General features: G+C 58.0%; 1 protein-coding gene across 1 annotated transcript in view; it reads right to left on the reverse strand.

The window, feature by feature from the left end:
* Positions 1–5,128: 5,128 nt before the first annotated feature.
* Positions 5,129–15,955, reverse strand: part of NECAB2 (N-terminal EF-hand calcium binding protein 2) — a 29,353-nt gene continuing 18,526 nt past the window's right edge. Inside the window, exons 6-13 of the mRNA XM_054710605.1 lie at positions 15,553–15,689; positions 12,973–13,091; positions 12,786–12,865; positions 9,676–9,729; positions 8,995–9,107; positions 6,444–6,521; positions 5,894–5,985; positions 5,129–5,345 (exon numbers count right to left, since the gene is read on the reverse strand). Coding sequence (XP_054566580.1) covers positions 5,317–5,345; positions 5,894–5,985; positions 6,444–6,521; positions 8,995–9,107; positions 9,676–9,729; positions 12,786–12,865; positions 12,973–13,091; positions 15,553–15,689 — 702 coding nt within the window. The 3' untranslated portion in view covers positions 5,129–5,316. The remainder of the gene's footprint in view (positions 5,346–5,893; positions 5,986–6,443; positions 6,522–8,994; positions 9,108–9,675; positions 9,730–12,785; positions 12,866–12,972; positions 13,092–15,552; positions 15,690–15,955) is intronic.

Raw genomic sequence — 15,955 nt, forward strand, 5'->3', positions numbered from 1 at the left:
TCCTCTGGACATGGAGGTGGACTCAGGCTGGTCCGCGACCAGGGCACAGGGAATGTGGGAGATGCCCAAGGCGATGAGTGCCCCGAACTGCCACACAGCCTTGCCCCTGGCCCACGCTCCAATGGGGAGAGCCCTTTCCTCCACTGGCTGGACCTGAAGGGCCTACAAGCCAAGCGGATCGTTTGCTCCATAGCTCCCTTCCGACCCAGACCAGCTCTGCAGTGAGGAGCCACACCTGCGGCTGAAGATGGGGGCGGAGGGCCTGCCCTGGGGCCAGGGAGGGGAGAGGAGACGGGTGGGGAGGTCCAGAGGCTCCCCCAGGCGCTGACCCTGCACCGGCCCAGCATGTTGCTGGGTTCAGGCCACTCCTCCCCCTCGGACGCCTGACAGAAGCCAGCAGTGCGGGGCTGACGGCCCAGGACACCTCCCGCAGGGTAGGTTCTCTTTGTGTCGTGCAATGTGTACGTGACCACGAGAGGGTGGTGGTGATAGAACCGTTTTTTGTGTTTTTCCGGCTTGTCCACCTGCATTAATTTTTTTGAGATATAATTCACATACTAAAATATTCACCCTTTTGAAGTGTAGAATTCAGTGGGTGTTAATTGACGCAGAGTTGTGTAGCCATCACTGATGTCTAATTCCAATCCATCACCCCTAAGAAACCCTGCACTGTCAGCAGCCACCCCCCCCCCCCCCCCCGCTCCGCTCCCCTCCAGTCCCCAGCAACCACAAATCTGCTCTCTGTCTCCACGGATTTCTGTCTGGCCGCCTCATGCAATGGACTCGTGTACTATGTGGCCTTTGTGTTTGGCTTGACTTAGCATAACGTTTTCAAACCTGTCCATTTCACAGGTGAGGCAACTGAGGCTTGGAAAAATCAAGGCTGCCTGTCCTGAAGGTAGAGTTAGAGTCGGGACCAGTTTTGGGTTAAATTCCCTCATCTGTTTCCTTCCCACTTCACTCCTCGAATGGCCAAGGGGGTGGGGACTGCTGTGCCTGACCCCATGGGCAGGGATGGGCCCTCTGCCCTCCTTCACTCTGGCTGCTGGTGGAGACTCTGACCCAGGGCGGGGGACACAGGACCCTGTGCCCATCCCACCTCACCCTGCCACAGCCTGTGTTCATTGGCCACCGCGGCCTCCCGGACAAGGACATGTGTCAGGGCAGAACTGCTTAAAGGAGCATTTCTCCTCCCAGTGCTGGCAGTGAGAATAGACGGCCAGTCGCTTACTGGTTGCACCCTGCGTGCTTCCTAAAAGTGCCTCGGTGCTGGCCACACTGCTGGGCTGTGCTGGGGCCATTCACAGAGTCACAGAGAAGAACAAAGCAGGATGGGGAAGGGTTGTGCCAGTGTATGAATTGGCTTTGGAGTTAGACTACTAAGTTTTAAACATTTGACGTCTCAAGATTTGGGAAGTTTACAAACCTAAGAATCAGTTTCTCCACCAGCAACATGGAACAGGCTTATTGTATGTGATGCAATGTGGGCTTACTGTGAGGATGAAAGGTGATACTGTATCTACAGCAGCTAGTGGGGAAGCCAAACAATAGTTTTATTTCCAGAAAACCTACGTTGACATTGGCAAGTCAACACTGAGCTTCCTGGCAGCCAAGGGAAAAGGGGACACATGAGGACACTAAGTTCACCCAAAAGGAGGAAAGCACATCAGGAAGGAAGTGGAATGGCATTAACCTGCTACAAAGAGATGAGGTGATGCTGTTTAAGGGGTGACAAACATCACTGCTGGGGACAATCGTTTCTCCTTCTGTGACAGGTACAGATGTGATCCTCATAGGATTGAGCCTCAAATCAGCCATCATAATGCAAAAAACACAATGCAGTCAGAGAAATGCATGCTGGGATGTCCCCCTCTGATGTCGGACCTAGGAAAGGAAGGTATGCGCTCTCCCGTGGGCTGTCCTGCTCCAATACTAAGTGCTGCCCTCAAGTTTCCAACAGCCGCCAGATGAAGGAAGGGCTGAAGGGGCATCCTTGGACTTCACGCATGGGCTCCGAGCCCAGGACCTGAGCTGCCTGCCTGCCCGCCCCTTCCCAGGCCTGTCCCCCTCTTCCTTAGCCTGGGCATCCTTCCTCAGTCCCCGGTGAGCAGCCCCCTCTTCCCTTCTTCCTTCCGGAACCTTGGTGGAGGTCCTCTTCATTCTCCTCTGACACCTGCCCAGGATGGCCAGGAGGGGGAGCTGGGATATGCCTGCAAAGCCCATGGCACAGAGCCTGGCCTGTCACAAGTTCCTGGTCAGTGGTCACACCTGTGCTTGAGTGGAGAGACCTCCACATCTCATGACGAATGTGAACGTGGCCAAGGGGCGTTTTGTAGTCTAGCTGACTAGTTCTCTCGGAACGGCATGGGCTGCAGGGGCTCCGAGGCTCCTGGGGAAGCACCTTTCCACTGGCCCAGGTGCCCCAGGGAACTGCGCAGGGACGCAGCCCGGGGTGCCCACCTCCCACCCAGGATTGCCTCGTGCCTCCCGAGGAAGGTTAGGGGTTTGACCTGGACGTGGGAAAGGTGCGGAGCGGCCACTGAATACAGGTGGTAAACTTCTCTGTTTGGGTAGGTGAGTTGATTGGGATTTTTTTTTTTTTTAATTGGGATGAGATTCATGTAAATTAACCACTTTAGTGTACCATTCAGTGGCATTTAGTACATTCACAACATTGTGTAACCACCACCTGTGTCTAGTTCCAAAACATTTCCACCATCCCAAAGAAGCCGCACGCCCTACTTCCTCTTCCCCCAGCCTCTGGCAACCAAGAGTCTGTTTCTATGGGTTTAAGTCTTCTAGACATTTTGTACGAATGGGATCACACACCTGTGGTCATTGTGTCCGGTTCCTTTCACTTAGAATGTTTCCAAGGCTCATCTGTGTCGCAGCGTGTCAGAGCTGCCTGCCTCTTCATGGCGGAATAACATTCCATTGTGCGGATCGAGCACCACGTGTTTCTCCTTCTGCAGTTGTAGGCCTGCGGGTTGTTTCCACCTTTTGGCTGTTGGGAACAGTGCTGCCAGGAACATTTGTGCACATTTGCTTTAATGCGTCTTTTCAATTCTCTTGGGTCCCATTCATACAGGAGTGGAACTGCTGGGTCATATGGTAATTCTGTCTTGAACTGTTTGAGGAAGCTGACTGGGATTTTAATGTACTCACCTGGAGCTGTTTCTCCCCACATGTCTATGTTGTATGGTGCAGGGGTTAGGATACCTGATTGGGGACAGATAGCTCTGGGTTTGGATATACCTGCTGTGTGACCTCTGGTGAGTTGCTTGCCCTCTCTGACTCCATGTTCTCACCTGCTGATCATAGGATGGCGTAGGCAGCACTGAGGGAGTCACTGCCTCCCAAGTGCCTGACTCCGTAGTGTAAATTAAGTGGGAGCTCTCATACCTTTTAGGGTTGAAATCTGTTCTCTTCAGAGCCTGTTTCCACCCACTCGGAATCGAGGAGGCTCCAAGTTGCTTGTGGGCTGCAATCACAGAGATGCTACAACGTGGGGAGAGCTCGGGCGGGCGGTGCGATGTGTGGAAGAAGTGGAACATGCCCAGCTGGCAGTGTTCCTCAGTTGCACCCCGAAGAGCCTCAGCCCCCTGTGAATAGTACTTTTTAAATAGCTGAGCTGATTGGAACAGCCCCAGCTTCTGGGTGAGGTGGGCTGGGAGGGGGCAGCTCTTGGGCCTGCCGATGCCGCCACAGGGCCTAGTGCAGTGGCATTATCATGCGCCAGGCAGTTCCTTATCTTCAGACTAGAGGTCTTCTCCCCACTTTACAGATGAGGAAGAGAGGCTCTGAGGGGCTGGTTGCAAGGAAAAGTTGGCTCAGAGATGCGCCGCTAGGACCCAAATTTGCATTTCACTCTTCCTACAAGCCCATGTTGTGTTTTGTGTTACTGCTATCGCGTGAGCGTCAGCATCAAACCTTATGAGGAGGTGTCAGGGGTGTCAAGGTTCCAGGCAGCCAGAGGAGGCAGCGTGGGCAGGGACCTCGCCCAGTGTGATGGCTTTAATCACAGCACGTTTCACAGGCTGGCTGCTCCAGGCTGGGGCAGGAGGTGGAAAGACACACATCCATGGTCCCACCTCCCCAGGGCTCCCACTGGGCCCAACTCACAGCTACCAGGTGAAGGCCTGTCTCCCTCCTCCTCCTCCCCAGGCCTCTGCTGCTCTTAGTGTCTGTCCCCCAGCTGCCCGCTCTCCATTCTGCCTCCTTTGCGCCTTGAGATTGTGTGTGAGTCTTTCCTGATAACCAGGACAGGGAAATAGAAGCAGGCATGTCACAGAGGTTCCAGAATAGGACTTAACTGTTATCTCACATCCAGGGCCTTGGTCTCCTGTCTTGCTGGGAGAGCAGATGGACAGGTGGGCACGATTAACTGTGCCCTGAGGTCTGGCCTTTGTGCCCAGCTCCTGGGAGGTCACCTCTGTGTACCTGGGGCCTTGTGCCATCAGCCCGAGGGGCTGGACCCAATGAGCTCCCATCACCGCGGCTCCATGAGCATCCCTGGTTGGCAATACTCTGCAAAGCGTCACCCGTTAGGGAGGGAGAAAGTCGCTTTCTATACCTGCCACTGGGAGGACATAGTGTGGGCTCTGTGCCTGGTGTCTCCTGTCCCGCGCGCCTGACGCTTCCCTTTGCTGCCATCAACTGTGACCGTGGTCTCCTGGCTTCGATGAGTCCTCGTGAACGGCTGGCACTGGGGATGGTCTGGAGGACCCTGACTTGGTGCCAGGCACAGACTTATTTGTCAAAATAGGGTTAGTGCCTCTATTTTGCAGATAAGAAAACTGAGGCTCAGGGTGACATGGCTAATGAGGGCCCCATGCATCCCAATGGCTTCACTCCTCCAGCTGTTACCCCTAGAAAACAAGTAGAAGCACGGCACGTGACTGTTCCCAACGGGAGTTTATTTTGTGCTTATCCCAGCGGCGGCGGTTTGCCTAGCGTGGCACTGGCTGTGTGGGCGCTACTGCCGTGTGCAGACTTGGCACAGGCCTAGGTTGGGCACTACAGGGTGTTGACTCCTACCAGGTAGAGGAATGTAGACCAGGATTGGAAGAGGCGGAGGGAGAGGTGTGGCCTGCGAGGAGTGAGGCCAGAGAAGGCCGGTGGGGGGGGGGGGGGGGGGGGTTTGAGGATGCCGGGAAAGGGAGTTCGCCTTCACTTCAAACAGTGGGAAAATACATTCTTGTTTGGAAGTATATGGAAAAGACCGCTCATATACCAAAGTTTCTAGAAAAGAGGGGGCGACCTTTATAAGAAGAGAGGGAGGGTGCCAGGCTCGTCCGCAGGGTGTTGGGGAGCAGGTCAGTCTCGGCCCACCGTGCACCAGGCAGCTAGTGAGGGGCAGGAGAGAGACGTTAAGCAGAGAAGGCTGTTGGGGACCTGTAGCCCCTCCCCCGTGCCCCATGGGCGCTGCAGTGAAGGGCAGGAGGGCAGCGCCGGCAAGCACATCCCTCCTTCCCCCAGGCCCACGCTGGGCAGGCTGGGCTGTGAAGGTAGGGGCCCGCCCTGGACGGGGGGGTGGCCCACGCCAGGGCTCTGGAACAGACCCACAACACACGGGCTCTGGGCCCACCTCCCTAGTGACCTCGGCCCCGGTCTTGCCTGAGGCCCTGTCCTGTGGCCTCTCCCGTTGTTCCAAGGTTGTAGGCCAACCTGTGTCTCTGCCCTGCCCTCCTCACCTCTCGGACCCTCTGCACACCGGGCACTGATGCTGAGCACCCATTTGTGGACTAGAACTCCTGGCAGCTAAGGGGGCAGAATAAAGGGTCATTGGAAGGTTTGGGCATTGCCCTTAACTCTGCCTGGCGGAGGCTGCTGCTCCTGTGGGCACTGGGGCACCCCCAGTGCTATCCCAGGCCTCCCCCCACCTGCCCTCTACCTGGCACCGAGATCCTGGAGAGGGCCTCCGGCTGGCTCAGCGTGTCCACCTTGACGTGCCGGAACGCCTTGCACACGGGGCTCTGCAGGTGCCTGTAACCCATGGGGCACTGGTGAGCCCTTGAGGCTGGGGGCTTAACCACCTGATGTGGGCTTAGCCTTGGGGTTTAGCCATCATGTGAAGATAAGAAGGCGAGGCCCCAGGAAGGCTGAGCTGTGGGGCAGGTTTGGGAGGGAGAAGAGCCTGTTTCTTGCTTCAGTGAGCATCGTTAATGAGAGAGCTTTCCTGGGTTTTTATCCCCTGGGGCAGCAGCTTTCAAACAGGAGTGGCCTTGGCCTCAGATCCCAGGGCCAGGGACCTGCATTCAGGACCCAGCTGAGGGGGTCACACCCACACTGAGAAATGCTGCCTCCCCCTGGCTCCAGGGCACAGGAAGCCCACGAGGCCAGCGTTCTGGGTGGTGGTGCTGCTGGGACTGGGCTCCCATTCCCCTCCCCTCGACACCGTCTGGGACAGGAAAGGGCTGGTGTTAGGGGACCTGCGTGCTTACCTCTTCCACTCCTCCTCTGTCTCCCAGAACTCGTAGACCACGAAGGTGAGGCCGTCAGACAGCCTCCCCGCGGCGATGCTGCAAGGGGAGGGGCGAGGTTGGAGGCAGGATTAGCCTGGGCTGCCCCCCTCTGGAACTTGGTTCCCTCATCCCGCTGTCCCCCACCACTGCCCTCAAACGAGTCTGGACAAGACACCCCCAGAGCCAGGCTACGGGATACCCTCAGACCCTGGAAATGAGAGCCTGGCAGCAGCTGGGGCACCCAGTTTGCCACCCGCCCAAGGCCGTGAGCCACAGTGCTGCTGCCTTTCTGAGGGGAACAGCCCAGCGCCTGCCCCACCACCAGAGCAAGGCCTGGCCCCAGACAGTGGCCAATTCATGTTTGTTGAATGAATTACAATGAGATGTCATTTTAAAGGCTGAATATTTCTTTTCTCCTTCACAATCTCCATCATTTAAATCCTTAACCCTGTGAGTCAGAATTGGCCGGCTGAGGCTGGGGCAGGTCCAGGTCACTCCGGCATTACCTCTGTGAGGGCAGCAGCCCACTCACCTTGATTTATATAGGACTGGGGGTGCTTCCTAGAATGCGGCAGAGCTGGGGGCCCGGAGGGCTGACCGCCACGATTACATCAGCGCTAGCACCGCCCCTCTGGCCTCCCGCCTGCCCCCAGCTGCTTCTCTTTTCCCACGCTCAGCAGAACAGAACCCCGCAGCCCTCGGAGGAGAGCTGTCATGGTGGCGGCTGCTGTGTAATTACAGGCAATCCCAGGTTCGCCACCAGGACAGACGCGGGGAGGGAAACAAGGCTGCTAATAGTATCATTAGTTCATTAGGCTCCAGCTAAAATTACAGGTGCCTGCGGGCTTGTAATTTGATGAGAGCATCGGGGACCGGGGATGCGTGCCGCCCACTGATCAGATGGAGCCATGGCCTTTCGCCAGATCCAGAAAGCGCTGCTTGTGGGCCTGCCCTTGCGACAGATGAAGGTCATCGGAGCAGCTTGGTGCGTCTAAGTCTGTAGCTGCAGCAGCATGAGGCACTGATTGGGTTTTGGGGGTGGGTGTCTGGATGGGCAGGGAAACACAGCAGGCTGGCATGGGGTACAGGTAGGACACAGAGTGTGAAGCCCTACTGCGTGCTGCCTGTGTGCAGAGGAGGGGCAGCTAGGCCCCTCTCCGCTCCACCCCACCCAGCCCTGGGCCCTCTGATCCCCCGCCATGAGCACAGCGCTACTGTGGCTTTCGGTGCCATCTGCGCGCCCACCACTCCCAGCCCGCCCTCTCCCAGGATCTCCACACTCCTACTCGGCATCTCGAATTTAACGTGACTCCCCCACACCAGCACGCCTGACCTCCCTGACTCCTCTAGGTCATCACACGACACCAACCTCTATCGGGTTTCTGAAGCCAGACAATCTCAGATGCCGCCTTGTCTCCGCCCCACACCCCTCACAGTTCTCCAAAACAGCTCCCAGCTCTAACCGTGTCGCGCCAAGGCCATGCCCCTCCCTGGGTGACCGCAGGGCCTCTCCCTGGCCCCTGCTGCACACAAGAGGCCAGCCCGTGTCTCTCTCCTGCTTGTACATCTCCAATACGGTCCATTGTACTCCAGACGAGCAGCGCGGGAGTGCGTCCTGCCCGCCACCCCTGGCCCTCGCCCTGTCACCTTGTCCAGACATACCTGCTTGTTCTCAAACATGGCACCTTGCTGCCTCCCAGGCAGTGGCACCAGCTGGTTCCAGCCCACACTGCCCTTCCTCAGACTCTGCTGTCTGAATGCCTCGGTGCACACGCAGCCTCCCCCCTCCCCAGAGCCCCTTCCTTCTCTGGAAGGACCCTGCTTCCTGGCCTCCACAGCACCCATCACCCTTCAGAACCATCCCTCTTCCTCTGCCCTCTCCCGCCACCTAGACTACATGTTGAGTAAGAGCAGCGCCTGATTCACGCTGCACCCCAGCTGGCCCCCCAGGGAGAGGGTGAAGGGGCGTGCTCTCAGGGTGCAGAAAGCAAACTGGACAGGGAGCATTGGGGCAGAGAATGGCACAGAGGCCATGGCTACTTCCTGGGCACAGGTGGGTGGGCCTGGGACAGGAGAGGGCCAACAGCCCTCTGGGACCAACCCATGTGAGGGTGAGAGCTGTCGTCTTTTGTGGCCCAATCTGATATGGCCACGGCCACCTGGTTCAGCTTTGCCGAGCAGCAATGCAGGGACCAGAGGGTGAGGCCTTGAGGGGCAGCCACATAGTAAGAGGAGCCGCTGACGTTACGCAGCTCCAACTACTCACCAGGCATCGGCCTAAGCCCTTCCCATTCCTTATTCCATTTACACCTCCAACAGCCACAGGGAGTGGGTCCAGTCAGTGCTCCCATTCTACAGATGAGTAAGCTGAGGCCTGGGAGACGAAGTCACTTGCCACGTTTGCACAGTGGGGAAGAGCCTCAGCTAGGACTTGACCCGCTCTCCTAACCGCCCTGCTAGGCCTTCCCGGGGGTATGGGTTGTCCTCGGAGGTCCTGCCCTGTCCTCCACCCCGCCCACAGCTTACTCACTGGAAGCAGCTCCTGGCTCCAGCGGTGCCCCGCAGGTACTGGCGCAGCGAGTCCAGGAACTCGCTGAGCTGCTCAGGGCACACGGCCATCTCCTGCCGGACCAGCTGCAGATGCTGTGGGGTGCAGGGTGAGTGAGCTTCCTCGGGCTCCCTAACAGCCCTCTCCCCGCAGGACCCCAGCCTCCCCACACCTCCCTCCTGAGAGGAAAGGACAATTGGGGCAAAATAAAACAAAACCCCATGCACACACGCTTTCCATTCTTACACATGAACACTGGCTAAAAAGGAACAAGAATTCTAAAAAGCCAAGTGCAGGTAGTAGGCCCACAAATGCTGAAAAGCAGGGTGTGTCAAGAGGCTCTAGGGCTGCCTGTAAGGCATCCAGGGCTGAGACACAACAAACCAGTGACCAGCAACATTCACTTCCAATCAAATCAGTGTTTTGATGTCACTGTCCTGTTGACCACTTGGTTCCAAGCCAAGCTTTTTTACCAAAGCCCTGGTATCTCAAGGAACACCCGTGGAAGGGGAGGGTGACCAAGTGCTGGGCCACATCGCCCCACAGGTGCTCCCTGGGGGTGGGGTGGCAGGGCCTTTGAGCCACTTGTATCCTGAATCCTGGGTTCAGGCAGGGATTGGGCCACAGGAGGGGAAGGGAGGCCTCAGGGGAGGGGGTCCTCACCATGTTAGTGCCTTCTTCATCTGAGAGGCGCTGCTGCAGGTCAAACCAGAGGGTCTGAAACAACAAAGCATAAAGTGATGCTGGAGACAAAGGCCACCTCCGTCAGGGAGGCCTCCAGGATCTCCACAATCATACCAGAGTACCCAGGGCCACTGCAGAGCTCCACACCAAGGTCCCAGGGGCTCGAGTCCCCAGGCTAGTGGGAGCTCCCAGGGGCCAGGCCTCACTCCACCCTCCATGCACAATGCTGGCTCAGTGGGGACCCACGAAGCCAGGCTGGGAGGCCAACCACCGGAAGTGGGGGAGATCCTTTCTGGCCCTGGCATCTGGGGGCACTGGGAGCCACAGAGACCAAGCAGATCTACTGTAGAAGCCATGAAGGAGACTCCATTTTCCGGCAGGCATGTGGCAGCGGGGGTGGGGGGTTGGGGGGGTGGAGAGAGCAATGGGACTCAAGATTTCCAAATCCAAGATGCCGGGCTTTTGCCATAATTGCTGGCAACAGCCCTGAGATTCCCCATCAATTTACAAATCGCCCCCAATCTTAACCCCTGATGCCCCTTGAATCGAATGGTCTAAATGGGGTGTCTGTTTTCACTGGCCTTCCGCAGCCCTGGGCTAAATGCTTTACAAATACACCGTATTTAACTTCCCAGACTCCCCGCCGCACTGTAAGCTCCAGGAGAGCAGGAACCCATTTATGCCTGCTGTTTATGGCCACATGCTAGCGTCCAGAGCAGGGCCGGTCGCTCAGGCATGCTCAGGGGTCACTACTTAGCAGAGAGCCCTGGGCTCCAGAGGCCACACAAGCTGGCTAGGTGCCGAGCCTGGATTTGAACTTGGGGCCTCTCTCCTCCTGACACAGAACCCCAGTTCTGCTCCCTTTAACGTGGGCACCCCCATAAACGCCACCTCTCTCTATCCCTATCCGCCTCCCCAGAGGACAGCCTGTGTCTTGCCTCTCTCAGAGCACGTGTGTGCCCATCGCTGGTTTTTGAGGAAGCAGACTGGCAGATGTGTTGGCCTGTGACCTGTGCAGGTACCACCTTGAAATTCTTAATTGAACAAGGGGCCCTGCGAGCTCATTTTGCACGAGACCCTGTAAATCACCCCGCGTGTCCTGGAGACGGTGCTGACTTTCCAGGACACGCGGTGTACACCGGCTCAGTGGGCAGCCAAGGTGTCCGCCAGGGGCTAGTCTGTTTCCATTGTTTTACAACCGTGTAAGTGGGCTCCCAGAGGGCAGGGGTTGTAGCTGGCTTTGTGGCTTTTCCAGCTGGCAGGGCCACAGGAGGAGGAGGAGAGGGGAGGGTGGGGGAGGTTCAGTGGCACCCACGTCTGCCCCACCCTCTCCCAGACCGGCCGCCCCAGCGCTCCACCCTCCAGGCCCAGGCAGAACTGGGAGTGGCTCTGGTTGGCCCATAGAGGGCGGGGCCCGGAGGCGGCCCTGGATTGGCCCCTACTCGGGGCCTGGGCCAATCAGAGGCCGGCGAGCAGGGCCCCGCCCCGTCTCCAGGACGCCCAGGTGCTCAGCGGTTACCAGCCTGCCCCTGCCTGTTGTTAAGGCGACCAGGGCGCTAAAAATAAACTTCAAAGAGCCTCCCTCTCCGGGCGCCTGAGGAGTTGTTATGACAACCGGGCCACTGGGTCCACGGAACCGCTGGCTCCCACCCAGCAGCTCGCTCTAGGAGGGGGAGATCCCACCTAGGCCTCAGCCCTGCAGGTGGGGTAGCTGCCACTGCCCTCCAACTCCCCGCCTCCCACCTAGGCCTCCCTCTGCCCCCCAAGGCTTCCTCCTGCCCCCACGAATACTTCAGAACCAACCCCCAAACCCATCAAAGTACTTTTTTTGTTTTTGCCCTTTTGCAAAAGATGTAAGAAATTCAGAAAAGTCAGGGAAATGTAAAATGGCTGCAACCCAGGCCTCTGAGATAATTGTGTTATGTAGATAGATGGGTGTGGTGTGTACATCTCTATAGTTTTTAGCACCAGAACGACTAATAATAATCGCTAGCATTGCTAATGTCACATACTAGCTTCACAGCAGGCTCTGTGCTAAGGCATTAAAGACACCGTTATCTTTACTCCTCAGGACAACCCTGTGAGGGTGCAATTCTGGTTCTCTTTGGTATTGTCAGAGGAGAAATCTGAGTCTCAGAGAGGGTGGGCCACTGGCCCAAGGTCACACAGCTGCTAAGTGGTGTGGCCAGGCTTCAAACAGGCCCGTCTGATACCTGAGCCCGTTTTCTTTCTTCCCAGGAATGGTCAATGTTATGGGTTGAACTGTGTCTTCCCCAAATTGAAGGACCAGTCCCCAGCACCTGAGAATGTGACTACATGTGGAGACAGTGTCACCACAGAGGTATTCAAGTAAAAACGAGGTCACGGGGTGGACCCCAATCCAGTATGACTGGTGTCCTTACGAGAGGAGGAGACTCCGTGTGAGGACACCATGTGTCTTCTGGGGAGAGGACAGAGGTCTGCACGCCAAGGGGAGAGGCCTCAGCAGGAAGCAGCCCTGCCCCCCACCCCACCCCCCACCCCCCCATCTCAGACTTCTAGCCTTGAGCTGCGAGTGAATAAATGTTTGAGCACAGCCTGTGTATGGTACGTGATGGTGGCAGCCCGGGAAACTGGCTCAGCGCATTGTGAGTGCCCACTGAGTCATGACCTGGTCTCTGGAAGCACGGCTCTGTGAGGCCGAGTCTTTTCCATTATCTGTGGACGTGCCACATCGTCTTTGAAAGCTCGCACGCTGCTGGCCATTCAGACTGCTCATCTCTCCTGGGCCGTCACCATCCCTCAGGCCCTTACAGCTCCTCCAAGCTCTGTCCCCTCCACCCACGGTGCTGCTGGCTACGGTCTGCTCCTTGCGATGCCCCCCCTGTGCCCGCCCACCCCACAGCTCCTCCTGCCCCCAGCACCTCTCCCTGAGCCTGCGCACTGGGCGCAGCTCTGGGGTCTGTCCTCATCTCATAGTCTCCAACTCCACGCTCCACTGGGTGATGCCTTTCCAAGGCTCCCTGACTTCTGCCCCAAACTCGCGGCCTCACCCAGCCCTCCCGGGGGCTGGGGAATGGGGGGATGGAGGTGGGGGCCAGCGACCTTACCTTGCTCTCCAGCCGTCCTATTAGCTCCGCCAAACGGCTGATCTGGGCTCCCAGGCCCTCCTCCTTGGGGTCCGAGGTGACTGAGAAAGAGGAACAGAGACGCCAATGCTGGGCAGGGGCAGGCTGGGGAGGGGAGCCCCCAGGACCCCACCCAGTGCCCCCGGTCCGGGCCACCGCCTGCTCTCACCAGAAGGCACGCTCCTCTCTCGTTCTGTGGCCATGAGCTTGTGGCTGGGGACGCAGGGGGCACTGGGGCTTCCGTACCAGGCCTGCACCACGCCAGGGCCGGGCTTGCCGTGGTTCTGGCTGCAGTGCGCGTGGGAGAGACACACACGGTGAGGGCGGCCGCAGGGCCCGGAGCCCGTGGGCAGCTCTGACGAACGGGCGCCCACTGTGGGCGGAGACGCGCAGCTCGCCCCAGGGAGCCCGTCCCCGTGAGGTGGGCCTCAGGCCTCTGTTTTAGGAGGAAACGAGTTGGCCAAGACCATGCAGCCTGAGGGACTGGAGATGTGAACTCAGCCCCATTCTAGGCCTCAGCCCAGGCCCTGTTCCCAGAAGGCTGGGTTCCAGGCCCCTGCTCCCCACCCAGTGGCTCACAGCTCCCCACCCCCTGCCTGCTTCACTAGGAGCCAATGTGGTGCCGTGTGTGTGTGTGTGTGTGTGTGTGTGTGTGTGTGAGAGAGAGAGAGAGAGAGAGAGGGGGGGAGAGAGAGTGAGTTGGGGGCGGTGAGGGAGGAGGCTGGGTTTGTACTCTCTCTGAAAAGGGGAGCCTTCCGACCTGGCTGAGAGGAGGCATATGACAGAACAGCAGGTCCTACAGAGGGACCTGACCGCCTGTCCCCACCCCCACCACGTCCACACATGCCCACACGTGCACAGCCCCCGCATGCCCTGACAGGCACACTCGGCTCACCAAGCTCTGTGCCTGGCACAACAGCAGGGACTCAACCAATGCTTGGCAAAGGTCGAACACCCATGCGCGAAGAGATGCTGGGAAACTCACCACAGGCATACAAATACACACTGACACGCGTGTCCACACGCAGCACACGCACACTTCCTGTGGACGGCCACCACGCGCGGTCCCGGATCTTCGGCGCTGCCTTGTGCGGTCAAGTCTTTGTGAACCTGCAAGCTCACAAGCCCCCTGCAGAGGGCAAACCCCCCCCGCCTCGCTGCAGTGCCAGAAAGACTGGCGGAGTCTCTGAGGTCCGATCCTGGGGGCTCTACAACCAGCAGCCAATTAAATGTGGCCCTCGGACCCTGAACCAGGCAGCGGGAGTCCCTGGGCAGCAGGGTTTGAACCAGCAGCTTGTGCCGGGAACCTGACATGCCGGGCCGGAAGCAGGATGGGGCCTCGCAGCCCAGGGGAGCTGAACTAGCTGAGGTTTGGGGCCGGAGGGGGGAGCGTGTGTGGAGCAGCTGTGTCTCCCAACGAGACGCGTCACCCCACCACCGACATTCCAAAGTGAGGTCCCAATGGGTGCAGACGAGATGGAATGAGCAGAGTGCAGCCATCATATCTGTTCCCCAGCAGGACAGTGACAGAAAACGAAGGAACTCTCAGTGTCAGCGCCCAGGGGTGTGGCTAACTCGGGACCCTCAGAAGCACAAGAGCGATCACGAGTGCAGAGCTCCGGGCTCAGCTCCCAGGGATGCCGCCCCGGTGGGCCCGTCGGGGCCCCGGACCTGCCCGTCCCATTTCCCAGGTGACTGGCTGCAGGTGTTCCGAGCAGACACAGTTTGGGAACCGTATCTCTGAGCAGCGTTGCAATCACACCTGACTGGGACCAGCTCACCAACCGACTGTAAGACACACTCCAACCCCCGCACAGCAACCAACACCCTGCCACGCCAGGCCTCGGCCAGGGAAACCCGCGGCCACACACGGAAATTCAAGGGGCAGTGATGCTTGGACCAGACACCTGGCCCCTGCTCGTGCCCATCTGTTTGCCTTTATTTCCCGTTTGCCGGGCACATCAGCTGTTCTGGAAGGAGCAGGCAAAGAGAAGTCTGTCTCAACTCAGGACAGTAAATGTGAGGACTCGTGGCCCAGAACTGGCACTGCCCAGACAGGAGGACACCCCTCCTCTAGGCTAACCACCTCACAGTGTCCCCAGCAAAGGGGGGACCCCAGAAGCTTGTTCATGGCTTCAAGGACATGCATACAAGGCCTTACATGATACTTCAATAACACCGTGGGACCATTGCTCCATTTCTCTTTCAATCCTCCTGAGAAGGTGACTTGGTGCCACCCTGTCCCCATGCCCTGGACGGTGTCCCAGCCGCTGACAAAGCGGGAGCCGGCCTCAGGATTCCAGCTGACAGCAGGCGCTGTTGTACAGTGACTTCGCTTATGGCACATTCTCCAATGATGGCAACCACATACAGTTTCCAAAATTTACCTCCAGTTTTCAAAAGTAAGTCAAGCAATAGAATAGTCTTGGGTAAAGAATAATGTGAGTGGTGTGGGGACGTGGCGAAATGGATGAGAGTCTGAGAAACAGTCGTATGTATTGTATGTAGGTACTGCACGCACACCAGGCGTTCTTCTAAGCATATATATCTCATTCAGTCCTCACAGGCACTAAGGAGGTGGGTATACAATTGTCCCCACATTACAGTCGTGGAGATAGAGGCACAGGGAGGTATAGCAGCTTGCCCAAAGTCACCCAGCTCTCAAGTACACAAATATCCCCACCCGAGTTGCAAGTTGGTACGTGCACGGCATACCCCCATGTGACCCTGCAAGGGCCCCCGGACGCACCGGATCTGGCTGGTCTGCTCTTCAATGGCCTCCACTGCACTCTCCACGGAGCTCAGCAGCGACTGGATCTGACTGGCCGTCTCCTTCAGGAGGAAGCGGGTCACAAACTGGTCCACGTTGCTTCCTCCCTCATACACCTGTGGAGGGACGAGAAGGGACAGCCAGGGTTAAGGGTTGGGGAGGAACTCGGGTGTGGGGTCTGGCCCAATTGGAGGGGCACCTGGGGTCCGTGTTTTGCCTTACAGTGGGAAGGAGGAAGCCCACGCCACTGCTGCCTTCTGTATCTTGGAGGCTATGGAGCTCCTGGATCAAGGCAGGGGCATGGACTCAGGCCAGGGTTTGAGCCCTGGCTTCACCTCTTACTAGCTCTGTGACCTCTAGAGCCATACCAGCAGTCACTGTA

This window comes from Eptesicus fuscus, chromosome 21, assembly GCF_027574615.1.
Source record: "Eptesicus fuscus isolate TK198812 chromosome 21, DD_ASM_mEF_20220401, whole genome shotgun sequence".
Lineage (NCBI taxonomy): Eukaryota > Metazoa > Chordata > Mammalia > Chiroptera > Vespertilionidae > Eptesicus > Eptesicus fuscus.